This window comes from Nelumbo lutea, chromosome 8 (genome assembly GCF_056320005.1).
Source record: "Nelumbo lutea isolate HS-2025 chromosome 8, American lotus-T2T, whole genome shotgun sequence".
NCBI lineage: Eukaryota > Viridiplantae > Streptophyta > Magnoliopsida > Proteales > Nelumbonaceae > Nelumbo > Nelumbo lutea.
Genome location: NC_142691.1, coordinates 51,992,109 through 52,009,462, shown reverse-complemented (window position 1 = coordinate 52,009,462; position 17,354 = coordinate 51,992,109). Strand labels below are relative to the sequence as shown.

At 36.0% G+C, this 17,354-nt stretch overlaps 1 protein-coding gene across 4 annotated transcripts in view; it reads left to right on the top strand.

Annotated features, from left to right (window-relative positions):
* LOC148844166 (ABC1 family protein) overlaps positions 1-17,354 on the top strand; it is a 46,923-nt gene that overhangs the window by 20,770 nt on the left and 8,799 nt on the right. For 2 of the 4 annotated variants that reach the window (XM_088959059.1, XM_088959058.1), the window contains exons 5-14: positions 5,199-5,288; positions 5,372-5,498; positions 5,641-5,741; positions 10,966-11,134; positions 12,197-12,318; positions 14,779-14,907; positions 14,979-15,077; positions 15,206-15,263; positions 15,342-15,417; positions 15,521-15,650. In XM_088959059.1, the coding sequence (XP_088815185.1) occupies positions 5,199-5,288; positions 5,372-5,498; positions 5,641-5,741; positions 10,966-11,134; positions 12,197-12,318; positions 14,779-14,907; positions 14,979-15,077; positions 15,206-15,263; positions 15,342-15,417; positions 15,521-15,650 (1,101 nt within the window). Of the gene's footprint in view, positions 1-5,198; positions 5,289-5,371; positions 5,499-5,640; positions 5,742-10,965; positions 11,135-12,196; positions 12,319-14,778; positions 14,908-14,978; positions 15,078-15,205; positions 15,264-15,341; positions 15,418-15,517; positions 15,651-17,354 lie in introns of all 4 variants that reach the window. The other 2 variants (XM_088959057.1, XM_088959056.1) reach the window with 1 other exon arrangement.

Sequence of the window (17,354 nt, the reverse complement as noted above, 5' to 3'; positions counted from 1 at the left end):
ATACCTGGTTGGATATGATTTGTCCCCGATGAATCTGATGGTGTTGGCGGTACCACCAAGTATCCTATTACCGATTTTGTTACCTATGAGAACATCTCACCCTCCTTTCTTACATTCATTTCTTCCATTGGCAGCACCCCTATCCCAAAAAATTTGGCAGAAGCTCTCTTGGTACCTGAATGGACAGATGCAATGAAAGAAGAGATAAATGCCCTACATAAAAATGGTACGTGGGAATTAGTGGATCTCCCTGAAGGTAAGGAACCGGTAGGATGCAAGTGGGTGTTCACAATAAAGCACAAGGTTGATGGCACAATAGAAAGGTACAAGGCTAGGTTGGTGGCAAAAGGGTTTACCCAGGTATATGGTGTAGATTATGTAGAGACTTTTGCCCCAGTAGCCAAGATAAACTCCATTAGAGTCCTTTTCTCCCTTGTGGCAAATCTTGATTGGGATCTTCATCAGCTAGACATTAAAAATGCCTTCCTGAATGGAGACTGTTGACAGTTGTCATGCGTACTGTTTAGTACCAAGGGTACTGTTGTAATTTCTCTCTTGTTTATATTGTATGACTGGGCCAGTATAAATAATAACTCTTGCACTCGCCTCCAGCATTCTGGAGGTTTTTCAGTCCACTCGACTCTCCTTTCTTCTCTCTTCTCCTCTCCTCTCTTTTCTTGCTCTTGATTGGGATCTTCATCAGCTAGACATTAAAAATGCCTTCTTGAATGGAGACCTTGAGGAAGAGGTGTACATGGTCCAACTTCCTAGCTTTAGTGCCCAAGGCAAAGAGCAAAAACTGTGCAGACTAAAGAAGTCTTTGTATGAAAGCCTGGTTCAGCAAGTTTCATCTAGCTATACAACAGATTGGCTACAAACAATGTCATACGTCGTGAAAAGAGGGGAAGGAAAGATTGCAGCCTTGATATTGTATGTTGATGACATAGTAATCACAGGTGACTGGAAGGTTGAAATTCAGAGACTAAAAGATTTCTTAGCCACTAAATTTGAGGTGAAGGATCTAGGATCTAGGTCCCCTTCAATATTTCCTTGAAATTGAAGTGGCCCACTCTCAAAAGGGGATCTTGATTTCTTAGAGGAAATACATCCTAGATCTGTTACAGGATACAGGAAAACTAGGGGCTAAGCCAGCCGACTCTCCCATTGGTCCAAATCACAGACTGGGTGACTGTTGTGGTGAAGTTGTCAAAGATGTAAAACAATTCCAGAGATTTGTGGGAAGGCTCCTATATTTATCCATGACCAGGCTAGACATTGCTTATGCAGTTGGTGTTCTTAGTTAGTTCATGCACGTTCCTAAGACCACACACTTAGAGGCAACAGAAAGAATACTCAGATACCTAAAGAGGTTTCTTGGAGCTGGTTTGTTATACCAAAAGAATGGTCATTTGAATATTGAAGTCTATATAGATGCTGATTGGGCTGGTTCTGTTGATGACAGAAAGTCTACTAGTGGGTATTGTTCCTTTGTGAGAGGAAACCTAGTCACATGGAGAAGTAAGAAACAAAATGTGGTGGCTAGGTCTAGTGCTGAAGCTGAATATAGAGCAATGTCCCATGGGGTGGCTGAAGGCATGTGGATAAAGAATTTATTGAACGAACTAGGTTTTCCTGTTGATGGCCCTATGTCCTTGTATTGTGATAATAAGGCTTCCATCAATATTGCAGCCAACCCAGATTTTCATGATAGAACTAAGCATATAGAGGTTGACAAACACTTCATTAGAGAGAAAATTATTAATGGAGAAGTGTGCACTCCATATGTGAGTTCCAAAGAGCAACTGGCAGATATATTTACAAAAGGCTTACATCACTCGTGGCACGATGATTTATGTGACGAGTTGGGCACGATTGACATCTACGTCCCAACATGAGGGGGAGTGTTGAAATATCTTATTTTATTTTTAGTGCCGCAAGGGTACCTTTGTAATTTTACCCTTTCTTATTTCTGTATGATTGCCCTAGTATAAATACCAATTAAACTGGCACCGCCAGTTGACTTTTGTCTCTCTAAATTATGTCTCTCTCCTCTCTTTTCTCTCCTCCCTTCTCCTTCTTCTCTTCTCTCTGTTCTGGAATCATACCATCTCAGCACCAAGAAAACAGAAACAAAAATTACTAAAAACAGTAAGTTGTGATTTTGCTGTAAACAGTAGTTATGGGAATTATTTTAAATAGTAAGTCTGAGCATGACTATCAATATTAGTTTTGATTTTTAATGAGAATAGTAAATTTGTAGAAGATTGAAGCTTCTATATTACTGTCTAACAATGTAGCACTTATTGCTTTGATACCATGATGTAGATCTTTTTTTTATCATCTAGAAAATCTTATTAATTGTATTAATATGTGGAAACAAGAAATTACAGAAAAGTGGTTATCCAGCCACCTATGGATACAGTAGGCAAATGATTCAGTACCCAAAATCAAAAGAGTTACAATAATGCCAAAACAACTGCGAATGCTTATAAATCTAAGGCACATGGTGCCTAGTAGAGGTCCAATAGACAATCAGTTTTGAGTCTCCTACTACCAAGTTCTTGAAGTTAGACTGCTTAGAAAATTTTAAGCCTTGCAATGAAGCCGTCAGTTCAGCCTTTAGTGAATCTCCAAACCCTATTGGTCTTGAATACATGGCCATCACCATGCCTTAAGAGTCTCTAAAAACACCTCCAATACCTGCCATTCCTGGGTTTCCCATGAAGCTCCCATAAAAATTCAGTTTTATATTAGTACTTGCTGGGGGCTTCCATTCCATTACCTCTCTTTCCTTTTCTTTGGTAGTCTGTGCCACTTCATTCCACACCCTTATTATTTCAGTCACTGAAAAGCTTTAGAAAAGTTAAAGTGTTTTTATCCAATGTGCAACTTTGATCTTTATAATCTCAACAATTTCCTTCTTTGACCTGCAATTTTTCATTGAAAATTCTTCTATTCTTTCCTCCTAAATAGTTCAAACCACTTCTATCCTGACTGCTTTCCACATAATTGTCCCTATCTTCTTGGGCTGCATTAGGAAATTTCGATTGAAAAGTCTCACTACCACTACCAATGATGTAGAATTAGAATGACTGAAGATGATCTTAGGAGAGTAATGATGGGTTAGAAAGGGCTTAGGGATGATTTTAGGAGTAAAGGGAAGAGTTTGGAGGGGTTAGAAAAGACAAATCTTTAAGAACTTTTATTTTTTGATCAATAACAGAATTTCATTAGAGTTATAACAATTACAAGATTGGGAGAGGTAAACTATCTTAACTCTCCATAGACAAATTTGCTATTACAATTGAGCCCAAAACAAATGATTCCTTCCCACCCCTTGTTTTGGTAAGACATCAGCAAAACCATTTGCCATCCTTTTAACCCAACTGAATTGCACATCCATATCTCGAGTCATCCACTTGAATCTCTTCTTTTCATTGTTGAAGATGCAAAAACCCTTTTCTTCCTTTTGCAACCACTCCACTACAAACTTTGAATCACCTTCTATAATAAGCTTTCTTACATTCAACATTTTTGCCTTTTGCAGACCTTCAATGACCACCATAACCTCAGCCCTTAAGGAGCCACCTACTCCACTTGGGCCTGAATATAGACGAATAAATTCTGCCTTCACTATCCATAAACACCCCTCCAATACCAGAGGGTTTATCTTGATGTTGTCAATCATTAGGGGAGACCAAGCAGGGCTTATATTGGATTTGTGACAACCAGAACTAGCCACCTTCGTCCAATTATCCATGATATCACCTGTTGAGAAATCAGCAAATGTCTCCATAAATTTTATCCAATGAACCACTCTCACCATAATGGTTTCGATGACAACTTATCTTCTTTCCTTGTCTGAAAACAGTCTTGCATTTCTTTCTTCCCAATGCAATCTCTGGCAAACAAGTTTCTACATAAATGCAGAAAATGCTGATTGGGAAATAAAGATGAGAAAAATCAATACTTCAAGTTCTTATCAAGGGAAACTTGACAATGATCCATATGTACTTCTGACAAGGATGATAGTCCAGAAATCCATAAGCTCATAGAACCTTCCACCTGGGGAATAGGAGTAATGAACCCTCTATCAGAAAAGACTCTTCCATCAAGTTCCTGGAAAACCATAGTAAGATCGCTTGTTCAGGCCTCTTAACAATGCCTGCATAAGTGCATGGTGAAGCTGTACAGTTCATGAATTTTTTCCTTTCCATAACTTCTGTTTCTAATCTTTTACCTCATGCAAGATCATTCCAGACATCAACCCAAGCTTTGGTTGGAAAGTGTAAGGTTCAGAATAAAAGCATTTGTAGAACTCATCCCCATTCTTCTTCTACAGAGACATTGTCAACCTTTAATCTGGAGGAATCTTAAAGAAAAATAAAAGCAGTCCATAGAAAACATATAGGTTATTAATTTTTTTGATAGATAAAAGTAACACATTTTATTAATATGAACAGGAGATGGTTTATACATATAGCAACTCATGGGGAGATAAGCTTATCTCAACCAGAAAAGAAAAAGTAATTACAACTGAGCCTAGAACATCTGTTCCTGTTTGCCTCTTTCTTGGTCAAAATGTCAGCCAAGCCATTTCCCAACCTGGGTGCCCGCCGATAGCTTATCACCATATTCCTTGTTAACCATTTAATTTTCTTTAACACATCTCTATAACTCCTAACTGCTGTCTTCTCATCTCTGAGCTACCTTATCACCAATTGAGAGTCACCTTCAACAACTATTCTTTATAAATTCATCTAGTTTTCTTTTTGTATCCCACAAATTCAGCCTTTGTAGAGTCTCCCATACTGGTATATTATTAATGTTTTTGAATTAATAATTAAGATATTAGTAAAAGAAATAATTAAACATTTTCCAGAAAGGAAATATTAATATATTTGGTGTGGTATTATTGATAAAAAAAAATATTTGGTGTGGCATTTCAATCAGCCCATGCTTGATTAAGTTCTCATTGTCAGGAACCTATTTTTGGCCTTTTTCACCCCTATATCATCTGGACCATTTCTGTAACACCGATAGCTCTGGGTTGACCTTGGATGTATTATCCTCAACCAACTGCTACCATTAAATATCAAAACATAGATTATGCCATTTAGAAAATTTTTAATTTTCTTTTCAGTGATACAGCCTTGTTGAGTTGTTTCTGGAAAAAATCATTATATTCTGCTGCACAGATAGCACAAGTTCATCGTGCAACCTTGGATAATGGGAGGGAGGTGGTTGTCAAAGTTCAACATGAGGGCATCAAAACAATCATTTTAGAGGTAATGCATTTAAAAACAAATGTGGATGACAAAGTAAGACTACTATTAATCATATGATCATTGGATATTCCATTCGTTTGCAGGACTTGAAGAATGCAAAGTCAATAGTTGATTGGATAGCATGGGCAGAACCACAATATGACTTCAATCCAATGATAGATGAGTGGTGCAAAGAAGCACCAAAAGAACTTGACTTCAATCATGAAGCTGGTATGATAGGCCCATTTTATGAGCAAATACTACATATTTAAACGTTTTATGAAGATATGTGGCATGCACATAGCACTTTGTACTTAATTTATGTTCTATTTATGATTACATGATATGGTTCTCATTATTCTTTTACCTGTAGAAAATACGAGAACAGTCTCCAAAAACCTAAACTGCAAAAATAAACATGACGATACCACTTCGGAGAATCATGTGGATGTATTGATTCCAGAAGTTATTCAGGTACTACACTGTTATCAGTAAGAAAAGCATTTCATTAATTATAGTTTCAAAGATATACAACTCTTATATTTTGTAGTAGCACCTTTTCTTATATGATTATTCTTTGTACATATGCCTTCTATACCAGTCAGTTGTGATTCAGAACAGCAAGTGTTCAATAATTAATCAATAAAATAGTGCACAGAAATCAAGAAAAAAGAGGGTTCAGAGCTGAGAAGAGAAGAAGAAAGATATGATTTAAGGCAAGGGAAGAATTAATTTTTAAAGTACTAACAAATGATTTGAAGGTTAATTTAGACATTTTAAAATTTTCAAGGGGTTAATAGTCATTTAAAATATATATTTAAAAGGAATCTTAAAGTTATAAAATATGGTCCCCACTTTAAAAGCAAAAAGCAAAAGCCATAAGCCAATAAAACATTGGTTCTACTTATCCAATAAATTAGCTTAAAATTATCCATAAGAAGCTAAACCCAACATGCCAAACAGTTTCATTTGGTTTGTTGGATTCTTAAATGCAAAAAGCTCAAGAAGCCCGTTGATAAGCTCTCCTAAACATGGTTTAAACTTCCCTTAATAAGTGGCAACAATATAAAAGAAATAAAGGATGGCCACGTGGGCCCATCATATAATTAATCCATTAACAATAATGAAAATAAGAAACAGCCTACTAAGATTAAGTATTCTTACAGCCCAATAACCTTAACACTCTCCCCAAGCTGAGCATAGATGTTAATCATGCCTAGACTACTTACCTATGTTGTAACTTAGGCTTAGAAACTCCTTTGGCGAGAAAATCAGCTAGTTGATCCTTTGGAGCAACAAATGGTTGACAAACATCACCATAAGCTACTTTTCTCCCTTATGAAATGTCTATCCACCTAAGTACGTTTCATTTATTCATGTATGGATTATATTTATGACTGCTTGGTCATCACAATACAGCATCATTGGCTTCTCATGAGAAATTACCAACTCATAAAGAAGAGATCTAAGCCCCAATAATTCCAAAACACCATGATCCATTGTCTGTATTCCACTTCAACTAATGACCTTGCCACCACAAATTGTTTCTTGCTTCTTGAAGAAACTACGTTTCCACCAACAAGAGTGCAATACCTGAGATAAGTCTCCTGTTGTTAACATAACCAGCCCAATCTGCATAAGTATAAGCCTTTATCCTTGTATGTACATGATTGGAAAATAACATGCCTTGGCCTAGAGTACCTTTTAGGTATCAGAGTGGAATCCGGATGTCTTACACTCAACATCCTGCACTCTTAATCATAGGATGCCATGAAACGCATCATGTGTAGGTCTCCCATGTATGAATAATATTAATAGACACTTCAAACACTCTTCTAAATCTTATTTCTAGCATATAAAAAATGCAATGGCTCCCAGAGGAATTGAAGAGAAGGACGAGGGAGGAAAATGCTTTTTAAGTCTTCCTCTGTTTGTTGAGAGCTGTCTATGCATGGAGTCAATGAGTAAGAAGCCTCAAATAATCTATCGCTTGATCTATAGCGGCTTTGAAAGAGTGCAAACTCAGTTTTTAGAATGATCCGGTTCCAAAGCTTCATCAATAACACACTCTAGAAGGTGGTCAAGGAGAAGCTTCTACCCCTGTTAGATAATGTGGCCTCTACTCACTTAAGCATCAGATCTCCTACACTTGATGGTGACCAGTCATAAGAAAAGGTAAGAGAGAGTAACCATCTCAAGCGGTGCTAAGTCAGTGAGGGTGGAATCCTTCGAGCCAAAGAAGGAAGAGAAAAAACCTCTCTCCTTTCGACTGGGTCAAAAGGACATGGGAAACTCACACATGATGAAGTGTTGACATGGCATCCTATGATTGGGAGTTTAGGAATTTGTGTAGGATGTCAAGTGCAAGAGATCTAGACTCATCAAAGTACCCTTTGTTGCAACCAAATGGGTATCATGAAGAGCATGCATGAACTGGCTAACTACATGAATAGCATAAGAAATGTTTATCCAAGTCATACATAGATATAATAATATACAAATCAACCTATAAAACACTCCCTTGTCTTGCAAAAGTTCTCCATTTGTAATACGCATCTTATGCTTGTAACCAATGGGAGTGGAGGAAAGCTTACCTCCCAGTTTCCCTATCTCCTTTAACAAATCAATTGCATACTTCCTTTGGGATATGAAAATACCCATCTATAGTCTTTGCTATTTCCATACCATGGAAGTATCTAAACTCGCCAAGGTCTTTAATTTCAAACACAGTACTGAGAAATTGTTTGAGTCTCCTAGTCTCCTACAAGTCACTGCCAATCACCAAAATGTCATCAACATACACAATAAGAGTTGTGTAAGTAGAGAGTCTCTTTGCTTAACAAACAATGTGTGATCGAATTGGGCTCAACAGTAACCAACCCGAATGAGAGCACCTCATAATCTCTCAAAACCAAGCCCTAGGAGACTATTCAAGGTCATACAGAAATTTCTTCAACCAACATACTTTCCCCTTCTCTTCTTTTCCATACATACCAGGGGGTAAGAGTCATATGCACTTCACATCAAGCTGGTACAACAGCCATGAATATGTAATAACCAAAGATATGATCACTCTCAATTAGTTCATTTTATCCATTGGAGCAAATGTCTCCAAGTAGTCTACCCCATACATCTGTATATATCCTTGGCAACCAATTTGGCCTTGTACATCTCAATAGTGCTATCAACATTATACCTCATAGTGAACACCTACTTACAACCAATTGGTTCCTTCCCTATAGGCAAATAACAATATCCCATGTCTGATTATTCTGTAATACATCCATTTCATCTCTCATGGCATCCCTCCATTTAGGTTTAGAGAGTGCTAATACATTCTTAGGAATGTATTAGGAAACAAAAGAAAGGAAAAATAAGGAGATAAAAGGTTATAGGAAAGGTACTTAGAGATGTAATGAGTGGTAGAAATGTTGATGTTTACCTTTCCTTGGGTCAATGGGAAAATGCTCTTCCTAGTTTTGGGTTCAGATTTAGACCAATTAGAAGTTTAGAACTATGAATGTGAAATTAGCAACTACATCCGAAAACTTGAAGAGGAATAGAAAACATCTCTTCTTAAGGAAAGAGAAGACTAAAAGGTGATTTGAACCCAAAAACTCTGGAAGGCATACAGTTAATTAAGTAGGTAGTAGTAAGAACATCCCCCCAAAATGTTATGAACATTAAGGCAAACATGATGCTTCTGGACAAGGTTCTAAGTATCAATACAGTATTGGTCTGTATTGATAGGCACTTTTTAGTTTTTTTTTTTTTTTCAAACCTGTTAAGGGGGGTCGGTATAAGGCCTGTCTACCCATTGAAACAGGTCAAACCCCAAAATAATGTCTATAATAGCATACCAATGGATCACTGATACAATATGTATCATCTGATATGGGCCGGTACATTGCAAAGTTTTGATCCTTGCTTCTGGAAACTTCAATAATATATCAATTTTTCCTATCATCTGCCCCATGTTGTTGAGGGTGTAGGCACATGCTTTCATGAATAACCTCAAAATCATGAAGGTATGAAGTCAGACCCTTCTCGAAGTATTTCTCAGCATTATATGAAAAGAACACCTTAATAGGGGTATTAAATTGGGTAAGAATCAATTGATGGAATTGCATCACAAGTTTAGAGACTTCATGGAAATGCATCAAGTATAGCCAAGTGAATCTGGAAAAAACATCAATAAATAATATGAAATATTTATAGCCATCTATAAAGGGAATATGTTACAGACTCCACACATCAAAGTGCACAATTTCAAAAGGAAACCTAGACCTTCTATTACTTGAAGAATATGAGTTTCTCCGATGTTTGATAACTAACATGTTTAACAATGAGTACTAGACAAACTGACACTTTAAATAACTCTGGAAATAATAAAACCATAGAGGAAAAAGACACAATGATCCAAATGACAGTGACCAAGAATAATATATGATTTATTAAATTTGAAATCACTGACTCAAAATTCACATTTTGTTGCTTTTAACAGGCTTCTCTTTGGTACTTCTAGAAGATATGCTCCATTTTTCTCATGACCACTCCCAATCACCTTCTAAGACTTTAAGTCCTAAAAAATACTCAATAAGGGAAAAATGTTATGATATATCTAACGATACCATAATGTTATTAAACCTGGACATTGCCAAATTGCACAAACCTGTATATCTGATGGCCCCTTTTATGGGCCTGTCCCTTTGTCATAGCAAAAGTTGCAACTTATGTGATAGCAATATTTCAATATCATATACTTGCAAGCAAGATCACAAGTTAAATGCCATAATATTATTAAAACTGGACATGGCCAGATTGCACAAACATGTATATCCAATAGCCCCTTTGTGGGTCTATCCTTGTGACATAGTAAAACTTGCAACTTATTGTAATGTATCGGCCCATATCAGATTGGTATGGACTGCCACCTGTCAATATGAGAGAGAGATAGAGAGAAATTTTGGTTTGTCTTGGTTTGAGCACAAAATTTTGGTTGGTGTTCTTTCTGCTCTCATAAGGATATTGACTATCATAGTCATTTTTTTGCATGTTTTTGTTGACTAATTCCAATTTGGTTTTAAAATTACATCCAGTGCTTACCATTGGTATTCTAAGAAGTTTTATTATATTGAAGAAAAAAAATTTGTTTACATTAGGGTAGTTTAGGTACTATAATATTGTAGACTCATGCCATAGGGCACAATACGGTTAAAGGTTTCCAACATGTGGGACACAAATAGAAAAAGATCTTCTGCATGCAAAAATCTGTGTGCATGCTATGCACAGGAAACTACAGCCACACATCAGGAACTCTCCCCAATGTGCCCCAATGTGCCTCCACATAGAAGATCCAGACTCAAATAGAAGTGCCTCCACATCAAAATTAACCCAAGCAGGTGATATCATCCGTGATTAATTGAACCTTTAGGACTTCAAGAAATACAAGAACATTCTAAAGTAAATACTGGATGAATGTACGTATGGACATATGAGTATTACCCAGTTTTTTTACAGAAAAAGGCTCTAGTTATTAATGACAATTTTATGTGGCCCAACCCCTTTTAGTTTCTCCTTTAGATTGGTTTTAGTAACTATTATGTCTAATAGTTAGATTTTTTTCATCTTACTTAGAGTTTCCTTTGCTCTTACTTATCTTTATATCTCTTTCTTCCTTCTTTTGGTCCAATAACAGTCATCTGAAAAAGTTCTAATTTTGGAGTATATGGATGGAATTCGCCTGAATGACCGTGAGGCACTAGAGGCCTTGGGTGTTCATAAACAAAGGCTTGTGGAAGAAATAACACGTGCATATGCCCACCAAATTTATGTTGATGGATTTTTCAATGGTGATCCACATCCTGGTATGTTTTCTCTATGGTTCTTTTCAAATACATTTTGGCACTATCATGAGGGAAGCAACATCCTGTCTCTCCTGGTTTTACAGCCAAGAAGGGTTAGCCTTTCAATGATGGCTGTTAAACCCAGAGCCAGGGTTGGTTTGTGTCTGTGTGTGTGTGTGCGTAATAGGTTAATCCCAAGTGAAGAAAAAGAATTGAAATTTTTTGGAAACCTAATCTTTATAATCTAATAGTCATGCCTTAATGCCACCTGTCCCCACCTCATCCAAGTAATTATGACATATGAAATACCCTCAATGATAATCCTATCAAATTCCTTAAAGAATGATAAAGGTAAAACACTTTAGGGGAACCAGTAGCTCTCCTAACCTAAAGCATAATCTCAGCTTCCTGCCATTCCTGTATAAGAAAATAAACTGCCATTCCTGCCATCCCTTTTGTTTTTAATGAATTAATTTACCTTACAGTTTCAAAAAATAAATAAATAAAATAAACCGTATTGTTTTTGTTCTCGATAACCTTCTTGTACCTATATCTGATGGTCCTTGGTTACCCATAGAGCAGCCATCCAAGTTTAGTTTGACAGTTACTTGGTAGGTTTCTTATCAACATGGGAAGAAGATGATATCTTGCAATCATACATCAAACTAATGATGAGTCTGTTGTACTATCAAGCTCTCAAACCCACTATCCAGTGAATCACTCTTATGATGACCAACTCAATCAGCACCTGAAAAGGTCTAAACTCAAACCTGAAAACTATTGTATTCCTTATTTTCCAAATGCTCCAGAAGACATCATGAATTTCCATGGACATTAAAGGAGCACTGTTGACATTTCCAGAGGACTAATAATCCAGAGAAAGTGAAATATATTTACCAAAGAGTAATTTTCTTATAAGTCTCCCTAGAAAAACTTTAGTGGATAAATAAAATGTTTTGTGAACACCTCATTGATAAATCACAGGCCAGCTTAGTTTTGCAACTATAGTTCTTCTTGTGCTTGCAATAACCCTTTTGTTGTAGATTAATACATTCTTTTGCTTTGTGCCTCTTTTCTTTTTAGGTAACTTTCTTGTGAGCAAGGACCCCCCACATCGCCCCATTTTGCTTGACTTTGGGCTTACAAAATCAATATCAAGTTCTATGAAGCTTGCTTTAGCAAAAATGTTTCTGGCAGCTGCTGAGGTTGGTAACTAGAAATACAAAAATAAAGCAGCCTTGTTTTGTGAGAATTCATACACTGATCTAATCTGGTCCTTGTTATTTTTCATTTTCTTCATACGGTGAATCTTTGTTATTTTTCTTTTACCATCTACTTATAAATTCAGAAATGTATTCCTTACCATTTTTGTATTTATCATCTACTTATAAATTTAGAAAAGAATTACCGTTTTGGCTTTTGCCCTTTACATATAGACTCAGAAAGTTATTACTATTTTTTGCTTTGCCCTCTACTATAAATTCAGAAAAATATTACTATTTTTGGCCTCTACCTTATAAATTCAGAACGGCATTACTATTTATTTCTACATTGAGGAAGAGAGATTTTCTGTATAATTGTTGAACTATTTTGGATGCCTGAGGTAGTATGCTGTAAAGATTGATGTCAATATCTGCTTAGGCAATAAGGCTTTTGTTTGGGAATGCCTTGTGTCTTGCCTCGGTATTTCCATACAGAAGGTATAAAAGTTTTAGGTGTACTGTGGCTAAACCATATTTTAATATCTTAATAAATAAAGTAATGGACATAACAAAAGACCAATCTTCAACTGAGCCATATGATATGTATGTGCGTGGGAGTGTCCCTCAGAAGGAGAATGGTTAATATTGGTCACTAGAATATCTAGGGATAACCTAGAGAAACAGTGTGAGCTCTGCAAGCTCATTACTGCACATGATCTCAGAATCGTTGGGGTGGTGGAAAATAAAGTTCATGAAGTCAATGCCTCCATAACTGCAAACTTGATCAATAGAAATGAGCAGTTGCTTTCAAATTATGAGTGTGCCACCAAGAGGTGCATTTGGTGTTGTGGGATAATTTGGTGGTTGGCAAGACTCCATTCAGAAGACTGATCAGGTGACACACTGTCGGGTATCCTATAGAAAATCATTTTATAAACTCATTTTTTATCTTTGTTTATGATAGTAACCTTCCCATTGCTTGGTCATTTCCTTGGAGAAACTTGGAAGCCATTGTTGTCTAGGTTGATTCACCTTGGACAGTGTTAGGAAACTTCAACTCAGCTCTATTTTGTGATGATTGAAGAGGGGATGATACTGTCCACCAAAACATGATCATCCTTTTCTATTATTGTGTCTGTAGTGTGATCTTGTTTGGACTAAAATGGAAAGACTTTGTTTAGCCAAAACGAGGGCCTCAGCAGGATTGAAAGCAAATTGGACTGAGCCCTAATGAACCACTTATGGTTATAGACTTTTCAGCTTTGAGGTGCCCTTTCCTGCCCCAGGCATCTCCAATGACTCCCCAATCATTGTATATTCTGTGCTGAACACTAGGATTTCCTTGACATTGTTGGAGTGGAATGGAATGTAAGAACCTGAGGTATTCATATATATGCGGTAACTCAAACTGAAGAGGATAAGCATTGGCTGAAGGAATGGAGTGAGTGTAGGAAGGAGAAACTTTCTTCCAACCCTCTTAATACAGAGCTTGCTAGAAAAGAGAAGAAAAAATTGACTTCTAGCATACTTAGACAAGTTGTATGCTAGCAAACACTTAAAGCAGAATTGTGTCATTAGTTTGGATGATACATAGCTCTCCTGTAGAATGATAGGAATATTAAAAACGTAGCTTTTGCACTTTTCCAAAATGATAGGAATATTCATTTTCTTTAACTTATCATCCCACAAAATGATGCCATTTTCAGTGAAGAGGAATCTCTAAAACAGTGCCATTTATTGGGCAATTAATTTAATATAGAATAAATTTTGATTTCAGTTTTTGTCAAAATGTTTGTAGATGATAATGAGGATGATGATGTGATGGAGGTTCCTAAAGGATTTGTTTTGGAATCATTTGGAATACAAATGATTTTATTGGAATTGGACCAATTGGTGATGAATTTGGTGTTGATTATACTAGTGACGATGGTGGTGATTATTAGCTCACTTATCTTGAGCTTTGTTAGCTTATTGATGTTCTTATTTTTAATGTAGGACATTTGTTGCTTTAAACCTTGAAGTGTTATTTTAGTTTTTAAGACCAACTTGTTAAAGTAAATGTTTTTTTTTTCCTGTTGTATTGCGGGGTGTAATTTTTGGGTTAACTTTCCTTCATGTTCAATTATTTTTTGAATTTTTCTTATTTTATATGTTTTATTTTAATTTTTATATTTATTTAGTAATTAATAAATATTATTGTTTATTATGTCATCACAATTCAACCACCAGTCCGGCAACGGTTGAACCTCTCCCTTTTATGGTTAAATGCTTAGTCTGATTCTCTAAACATTGTTGTATATATATCAGTTCAAGCCAACTGAATCGGTTTACCCTGTAAGTTATTTCAAATTGTAGTAGAGGTGTACATCTGTAAACATGCTAAACACTTTATCACTTTTTTAGTTAAGAATCATCTAAAGCATCCTTTGTGATGGTAGAACTTTTGTGGTGGTGATTTTGTAGGGGGACCTTGTTGCACTATTGTCTGCCTTTGCAGAGATGGGGCTTAGATTGCGCTTAGACATACCAGAGCAAGCTATGGAGGTGACAAGTGTGTTTTTCCGTACTTCAACACCAGCTAGTGAAGCCATTGTAAGTATGAATGGAATGCCCAGTCAACTTCAACATGCTATATCTTGTTCTGATTCCTTCCTTTTGTTAAGGAAAACATGAAATCATTAGCTGAGCAAAGAACAAAGAATATGAAGGTCATCCAAGAAAAGATGAAACTTGACAAAAAAGAAGCCAAGCGTTTTAATCCTGTAAGTCCAAAATATGATTCAACCGCTTATGAATTTATCTTCTTTTAGGTGTTATTTATCATTTTGTAGTTCTAGAATTTATTGTATATTTTATCCAGTGCTAAGAAACATTAAGCTCTTCCCCCCAGGTTGATGCTTTTCCAGGTGATGCTGTGATATTTGCTAGGGTTCTAAATCTTCTTCGAGGTTTGTATTAAACAATTCAGTTGTGGTATTGTAAAACAAGATTTTGCATAATTTTATTGAAAATTTTCTTTCTGTAAGGTCTTTCATCCTCAATGAATGTTCGCATAGTTTATTTTGATATAATGAGGCCATTCGCTGAGTCTGTTTTACAAGGGTGAGGCTGTTTTCCAATCTCAATTTGTTGTTTCCCATTACTAAATTTTAGTTGTGTCGCTTTTTTTTGTCTTTCTTATTTCAAATTATATTCATGTTAGCAGAAATATCAAGAAGGGACCAGCAATAAATTCACAGTGGATATATGACACACCTGTGCTCTCTGATGTGGAGTCTAAACTCAGACAGCTTCTACTTAAGCTAGGCAATGATGATAAAATACTTGGAATTCAGGTACATATAAATGACCAGTTGTTGTTAGAGTCAACAGTCCAGGGGTATCTGAGTCATTCCATAATGTTTTACCTTAAGTTGTTTTGTCTATTGTGTCTGAGTTTGAATGGTGTCCCATACATAAAGAGGGGCACAAAGGTCTTTGTACTTAAAGTTAGAAATCTATATATATATATATATATATATATATTATTCTGGTCGGCAGGGAGACTGATTTTTTCTCTTTTTGGGACCAGTCAAACCATCTCTTTGTCTTCTTCTTCTTTCTTCCCTCTTCTCTCTTTTCGTTTTATTTCAGGAAGTAAATCAGGTCTGATTGAATAACTAACAGTTTTATTTGATGGTAGAGTGTCGTCCCCCTTTTTTCTGCTATTCACTTTCTAATTCTTTTCTACGTCACAGTTGGTAACTTAGTATCCACTTTCTTCATCTATGGAACTCCTTTTTATGCCTTTTGTACATGTTCCGTTCAGAGTTGTTCTCATTAATCTACATAGTTGACCTTTTATGCACTCTTGCAACAATTTTATAGAATTTTCCTTCTAGCCAAAGTGGAATTCACCTATAACATAAGACTCTAGATGTCCCCTTCACTTCTAGCCCATCCTACTCTAATTATATGTGCAATATCCTCCTCAATCTCTCCTTTGTTATGAATTATAATGGAAGAGGTTACATTGAGTTATCTGTTGGTCTCCAATCCCAAGTGTACCAAGGTTTAAACTCCTATTATTATTATTATTAAATTTACATTACATATATTTTATTTGTCTTGACTTTTTTTCAAAACCTCTTGTTTCTAATGTAGTTTTCCATAAACCTAATTCTACATTAAATCATTTGCTAGCTTCATCAATTGATATTATATCATCAACAAACATCAAGCACCATGGGACCTCCTTTTGAATATGTCTAGTTAGTTCATCAATGACTAGTCCATATAAATAAGGACCAAGTGTCAAACCTTGATGTACACCCATACTGTAAAATTTGTTGTCTCTTCCACAAGTGTTTTAACATTGATTTTTGTACCCTTGTAAATATCTTCAATTAGGTCCACATACCTATTTTGGATTCCTTTCTTTTCCGAAACACATTATATTACCTCTCTAAAGACTTTACCATATGCTTTATTTTGACCAATGAAACTATATGGAGATTTCTCTTCTTCTCTCTAAGCTTTTCTCTCAATTGTCTTAATAGCAAGATGCTTCTATGGTTGATACCCTAGCATAAAACCAAATTGGTTATTTTGGAATATTTCTTTCATTTTTTAACCTTTGCTCAATTATTCTCTTCTGAAGTTTTATAGTGTGGTTCATGAGTTTAATTCCACGATCATTGCTTTCAAGGCACCAAGATGAGGCTAGGTGACAAGGGAACACCTTGTCCCCTAGTCACCTAGGTGCCTGCCTATGCATGACTTAGGCGCCCGCCTAGGCAATGAATTTTTTTAAGTAAAAATCCTAGGTAGTTCCCTAGATTCAATAACCATATTTCCTAGGTAGTTCCCAATTCAAAAAAATTGGGGCTGAACCCCTATTTTGTTATAGGAAAAGAAGAGGAAGAAGAAGAAAATACAACATTTAGTAATGTTTGTGTTGATTAAACCCTAAAAAATAAGAAAATAATAAAAATAAATTAAGAATATAAAAGTATTTTGTAACACAATGTACAAAGCTACTTAGCGATTAGGCGAGGTGA